The 7,000-nt window shown below is 43.4% G+C and overlaps 1 protein-coding gene across 1 annotated transcript; it reads right to left on the bottom strand.

Moving 5' to 3' along the window:
• Positions 1–4,951: 4,951 nt before the first annotated feature.
• Positions 4,952–5,896, bottom strand: LOC115638002 (olfactory receptor 14A16-like). Its single transcript, XM_030539603.1, has one exon. It carries the CDS (start codon positions 5,894–5,896, stop codon positions 4,952–4,954), a length of 945 nt encoding a protein of 314 aa, XP_030395463.1.
• Positions 5,897–7,000: the final 1,104 nt, after the last annotated feature.

Raw genomic sequence — 7,000 nt, forward strand, 5'->3', positions numbered from 1 at the left:
ATACAGAGATTCAGGACAGCATAAACAGCAACACATACAATAGTCCGCATGACTTTTTTACGCTCACAACACGTCACTGGCTCAGTTATTTCCATGCCAACCCTCTTCCTAAACTTCTCATGGCCGTCATCCGTGGAGTCCTGTTCTACAATTTGTATCGGCGTTGAGAGAAACCAAGATGGGCCCGGTTCACCTTTGCTGCCTGATGCAATGCTGTCTAGGACCTCTGGGTTCACTAGATAGGCATCATTGAGATGGCGAGAGATTTTCAGAAAAGAAACAAGTGTAAGTTCCCATTGCTTGTTTTTAGATTTACACAACCCTAGTTTCTAACTCCATTATATACACACAAACACATATCCTCTAATGTTACTTCTAAATCTTTCATTTACCTGAGTGCTGACTTTTCCATTCACCTTGTCTGCCAGTGACTCCCCTGAGCTACGTTTGCCTTCCTCCTCCAGAAGAGTGGATGATAAGAGGCTACCGTGCTCATTGGGGTGTCTCACAAGGAGTTGGGTTTCAGGGTCGGGTTCCAGCGTATTCATCAATGGCATGGCCATAGGGCTCCTCTCAGCTGCTTCCTCCTCCTCCTCAGAACTGTTGCTGATGTAGCACTTTCTCCACAGATGATAGAAGACTCTCAGGGCTAAAACAATGTCTGAAGTTCTCACGGGGGTGATGAAGGACTCCATGTTTCCTCTAAGCATTTCACGATTTCTAAAACACATGTGCTTGGTAAGAGATGGCCTCTTCTGCCTGGCGCTGGGACTTATGAGGTGATGGTGCTGTACTCTGATTGGCAGAGGGTGATGGGCAGATCATCCTATCCCAGAAGCTGCCCTATTTTGGTCAAATCTGCTCTCAGGGTGGTCCTCTGCAGCTGAAACCCATTGCAATTGGTAGAGGGCCATGGAAGGAGTTCTTAAAGGGGTCATTCAAAACAGTTCCAGACGGGTCATCCCACCCTATGTCTCCCTCCGATTGGTCAAATCTCCTCTTGGGGTGGCCCTAAGGGGGTGAAACCCATCCTGATTGGTAGATAGAGGTGGGCAAAGTTGTTAGAGGGGGTCATATGACACACTTTGGATCAAGTCATGTGTCCAACTTCACCCCAGAAGCAATACTCTCAGGAAAGGGACTTCCTGTGATGGATGGGCATGGTTTAAGGGGTCAAAGGGCATGGTTAACATGTGATTGTTGGTAGGGCCCATATACTACTTATGTGAACATTTAATGTGTGGCAAACTGGAATGTGAATCTACACTACACTAGCCCATGAGCTAACTGTCCATGTGACCCTGCTCATCTTGTCCTATTTCAAAGAGCAATGGATCAAAGTACAGTAACCAACCATGTCAGCAGGGTGCTTAGGGAGAGTTAGTCTGCAGCAGGCTAGACCAGGGTCCTTTCACTGACCAGCTGGCTGTGAACATATTGTTCCTATAGAGAAGCTCTAAATGGGATCAGGAACTTTACCCTCCTCCCAGCTCTAGAGCTGACACTGGCATGTGCAGGCTTCAGACAGGGTCACAGTACAAGATGTCCCTGCTCTATGGCTAAATAGCTGAATCCTGTCTCCTGGGCTGTGAGCTCAGGTCTGATATCACCTCTAGAGCAAACCATGCCAACAACATGCTCCAGCTGAGCTTAAACCCATAGAGGGGGAACAGCACCTTCCTTGGGTCTCACATGGTGGCAGCATCCCTGGAAGGACTCTTGGCTATAAATAAGTCTGGGCTAAGGACCCAGGATGTCCCCAGGTGTTTGCAGAATAAAATGTATATTTGTAGCAGATACATGTGATCTATAATAACTCAGAGCCTTGTGGCACCAAAGCCCCAGTGGGTATGGAATAGCCTGTTTTTTTGTTAGTTTTACAAAATTCCCTCTGGATGAGCAGAGATTTTGCTTAATTTCTCCTATGTTGCATCAGCACCTCTTGGGATGCAACCACCAGAGGAACCCACAGCTCAGGCTGTCCTGGCTGCTTGAAGTTGGTCACTAAAGGTACATCTACACTATAATTAGAACCTGCAACTGGCCCATGCCATCTGACTCCAACTCACAGAGATCAGGCTGAGGGGCTGTTAATTGTGGTGTAGACATTCAACCTTGGGCTGCAGCCTGAGCTTTGGGACCCTCCCACAATGCAGGATCCTAGAACCCAGGCTCCAGCCAGAGCCCGAACAGCTACACCACAGTAAAACAGCCCCCTAGCATCAGCCCCTTGAGCCCTAGTCAGATCACACAGGCCAGCTGCAGGTTTTTAATGCCCTGAGAAGTACCCAAAGGCAAAAACTAAAAACTAATGGCCAGGCCCTGAGCTGATGCAAATTGACTTCAGAGTAGCTAGGGCTATTTATACCAACAAAGGATTTGGCCCTCCAAGGGAGCTGTGGTGGATTTTCATCAACTGGGGATCTAGCCCTTTGATTTTAATAGTGCTACAGCTGATTTACACCAGCTGGCCTGTCACAGTTTCAAATCCATATTCTTTGCATGTGAATCTGAGTGGAAGTTGAGAAGAAGTTCTAAATTTAGTCTGCAATTCCTTAGTTCTTTACCTGATTTTATTCATTACAAGAGTGTAACTTTTAATGGTTACAGAGTGATTCATTCCCACTAGCTACTGAATTTGGGAGGATAGTCATTATTTATTTGCAATTAAAATTGGAAAATGTAAAAGGAGAATGGCACTTTCTGTGATTGTTAAGATATAGATATTCAGGCCTGTCTGCAAAGGCCTATACTTTAAGAATTTAGGTGTATTCTTATCACTTAGCTAGGTTTAGAGGTATAGAAGAAAGAATCAAAAATCACTGTCTTTCTGTGTAATGGCCTTCTCTTACTGTGACAGTCTGAGGCCTGGTTCTTAAGCTAAAGCCTTCAGCTAAGCAGCAGAGACCAGCCATAAACTCCATAAACTGGGAAATGTATGGTCACATCCTCACATTCCAAGCTATTCATGTTGAAATAAGGTGCTATTGGTGCATACAATCCTGTCCTGATATTCCTATCTCCTCCAGAGAAAGGGAAGAGCCTAGAAGATGTAAAAGGAAACTTAGTTTAATAGCATCCTGTCTGGCAAGAACTCACTTACCAACAGCTGGGATGTAAAATCCTCATTTCTATATTGTTCTATCACTATGTCTCCACTTCCCTATTGTTTGTCTATATAATTTTTGTCTGGTTCTGTGATTGTTTCTGTCTGCTGTATAATTAATTTTGTTGGACGTAAACCAATTAAGGTGGTGGGATATAACTGGTTAAATAACCATGTTACAATTTGTTGGGATTGGTTAGTTAAATTTCAGTAAAATGATTGTTTAAGGTATAGCTAAGCAGAACTTAAGTTTTACTATATAGTCTGTAGTCAATCAGGAAGTAAAGGTGGGGAATGGGAACAGGGACTGGGGATGGAGGTGGGGGAATTGAGATCATGTTTTGCTAAAGGGGGAAATGGGAACAGGGGACGGGAAGAAAAACAGGGACATAGGCAAGGCTCTGTGGTGCTAAAGCTGGGAAGGGGGACACTAAGGAAAGAAACTGGAATCATGCTTGCTGGAAGTTCACCCCAATAAACATCGAATTGTTTGCACCTTTGGACTTCAGGTATTGTTGCTCTCTATTCATGCAAGAAGGACCAGGGAAGTAAGAGGGTGAAGGAATAAGCCCCCTAACAGTGATTTTCTTTTTAATTTTGTCAACCCTGCCATTTTATGTTAGGAAAGGTTTTGAAGGAATGTTCCATATAAACACTTTAAATAAGTTGAACAATAACTAATGGATCTTGTTTTTGTGACCAGCTCTGGGGTTGAGTTACCATAGTTCCCTCAGTAAGAGCAGATCATGAGGCTGATTTCACTGGGCAGTCTTCAAGGGGTGAAGTCGAGTGGGATTTTCAGTGGAGTTTAAAGCAGTAAGAAACCCAACTGTCATGGAAATTCAAAGGTATGTTAGCCCCTAGCTCCCTTTAATTCCTTTGTTAGTCTCATCCTAAATCAGGAGATCTAGGAGTTCTGTTCTCAGGGCTGCTACAGGCTGAGAGTGTGAGTTTAAACCAGCTAGGCAACTTTGGTGTGTCCCAGTTCCCCCACCACATTCTGGTCACCAAGACCTGGATATTCAAGAGTTGTTATTTTGATATAGCTACATAGCTTGGGGCAGTGGATTTTCTCCTCCCTGCCTCCTCCCCGAGCAGTGTAGTTATACCAACATACGTTGGTAGTGTAGACCAAGCCAGAGCAACTCATATACATTGAGGGCCAGAATTTTAAAGATGTTGCAAACTAATGGAATTTTCAAAAGTATCTACTCACCTAACACCTAGATACTTCAGAAAATCACAAGAGGGAGAAGTCTACACTTAAAACACTGCTTTGACACAGTGGATTTTTCACACGCCTGAGCAACACATTTTTACACCAATATGTCTGTAGTGTAAACCAGACCTAGTTGCTTAAATGCTTTTAAAAATGTGGCCTTACCCTTTAAATGCCCTTCTGATGGAGGGATGTATGATCAATCACCTGCATATTACATAAGGGGAACTGGGACATAGGGAGATGATAATGACTTACTGAAAGTGACACACTAAGGGGTAGAGGGGAGGACAGTGCATGGATCAAGATTGGCAGAGCCTAAATCCAGTTCCTGGGAGGTGGGGATGGATGGTTTTGAGATTGTCTAAGAAGAGCCTAATTTTACAAAAGAAAAAATATTTCCAGGTCACTTTCTGAGCAGCACTAAGAGTAAGATAAAATTGAAGAAACTTATATTTGCTAACATATGGAGAGAAATATAAACTTTGATACATCCTGAATCTATCTCTCTCTCTATCTATCTGTCTATCTATCTAATAATCCCAACCTCAGCTATTTATTTTTTCACCCATTGCTATAGTATCTGGGTACCTTCTGTTATGCTTTTCTGAATATTTTTTAGGAGATTATTGGAAATACGTGGCCATATTCCATGCCTGTCTTTTCACTTTTCTCAGCGCTCCTTTTATCTCTTTATTCCTGAGGCTGTAGATAATAGGGTTCAGTACCGGTGGTACAACAGCATACAGCACAGGAGCCAACATGTCTTGAGTGGACGGGACCCTAGGATATGGCTTCATGTACATGAAGAATCCAGTGCCGATGAACAAGGAGACTACAATCAGGTGGGGCAGGCACGTGGAAAAGGCTTTATACCTGCCCTCTGCAGAGGGGATTCTCACTACAGTATTGAAAATGTGAATGTAGGACACAAAGATAAAGGTGAAGCAGATCAAACCATAGCAGAGGGCTAAGACGATGTTGTGGACCTTGTTGGGCTGTGTGTCAGAGCAAGAGAGCTGCAGGAGGGGTGGGATGTCGCAGAAGAACTGGTGGACAAAGTTGGGCCCACAGAAGGGTAAACTGAATGAGTTACCCACGTGCAACACTGAATACAGTGCTCCACTAAGCCAGGACCCTGCAGCCATCTGGACACATGCTCTGCTGTTCATAACTGTCCTGTATCTCAGAGGGCTGCAGATGGCCAGGTAGCGGTCATATGCCATGACTGTCAGCAAGGCCAATTCTGCTGCCCCAAACGTGATGAAGAAAAACAACTGCAGGTAGCAGCCATGGAAAGAAATGGAGTGGCACTGCATGATGGCATTCACCATGGATTTGGGGACAGTGGCAGAGATGTAGCAGAGGTCTAAGAACGACATGTTCTTGAGGAAGAAGTACATGGGGCTGTGGAGGTGATGGTCGAGGGTCACAAGGACGATGATGAGGAAATTCCCCATGAAGGCAGCCACGTAAGCAAACAGGAACACAAGAAAGTGCAAGATCTGCAGCTCGCGTATGTCAGAAAATCCCAGGAGACGGAATTCAGTCACAGATGTTTGGTTGGTCATGTCCTAGCTGGTGAGAATGGGAAAGACAAGGAAGAGACATCAGGAAAATGCAGTTAGAATGAAAAGCACTGAAACAAACATCTTTTCCCAATGCATTTGACCTACAACACTTTATATGCAGAGGAAGGTTGTGACACTGCTGTCTGTTATGCATAAGGAAGTTAAATTAAAAACATAACATACGCTTGCTGGAAGGCAGGACTATAACACTACATTTATTTCTGAGAATAACACAGAAGAACCTAAAACCAGAGAGAGAGAGAAAGCAGGCTGCTTTCTAAGGAGAGAAACACAACTCACCCCATTTTATCCTAGTTTGGCTCCATGTAGGCTGAATGTTGAAGACCTGGAACACATGCTTCCCTACAGATTCCCCTAGTCTATTATCTGGAGCAGGAATCCCCTCACAAGCTTAGAATGATTGCTTGACATGTCAAAACACCATACTGGCCATTCATTACTCATCATCTGAGTACACAGGAGACATCAGCATTATCTAACCATATTAATATGTGTTCTGCCACCTTTTATTCTAATTTTCAGGTTCTAGACAAGTTCTTCCTAGACCTGGTCAGAAGGTGTTTCCTCTTTCTTCCATGAAAAATTTTAATGGTAAAAACCCATTTTTTTTTTAAATTTTCAGTGGAAACTTGTGACATTTCATCCAACAAAGCCCCAAAACATTTTGATTTTTGTAAATGAAATGTTTTTTCTGACACCCTCCCCTACATAGAAAATGTTCTGCTGAAAGGAAAATTGACAGAATTTCTGATTAAGTGTAATTCTTGTATATTTCTGGGAGATCTCAAAAGAAGAATAACTCGTGATGGTCGACTGAGATTCAAGCTCACAGCTCAGATTTAGAAGCTTAGTGTTCTAAATGCTGAGCTACTGGATTAAAAAAAAAACTCCTGGTCTGATATTCAAAAAAGATCAGCTCCTGCAAGTCTTGTTTAGACACAAAAAAAATGAAACCAGATCATCAAAGGAATTTATTATTCTCAGGAGCAGGTGCTGGCATCTCTGATCTTTAGCTATTATGGGAGCTGAGATTGTCTGAGAATCCAACTTCACTTCAGGAAGATCGGTAAGGAAAGTTGAAAG

This window comes from Gopherus evgoodei, chromosome 21 (assembly GCF_007399415.2).
Source record: "Gopherus evgoodei ecotype Sinaloan lineage chromosome 21, rGopEvg1_v1.p, whole genome shotgun sequence".
Lineage (NCBI taxonomy): Eukaryota > Metazoa > Chordata > Testudines > Testudinidae > Gopherus > Gopherus evgoodei.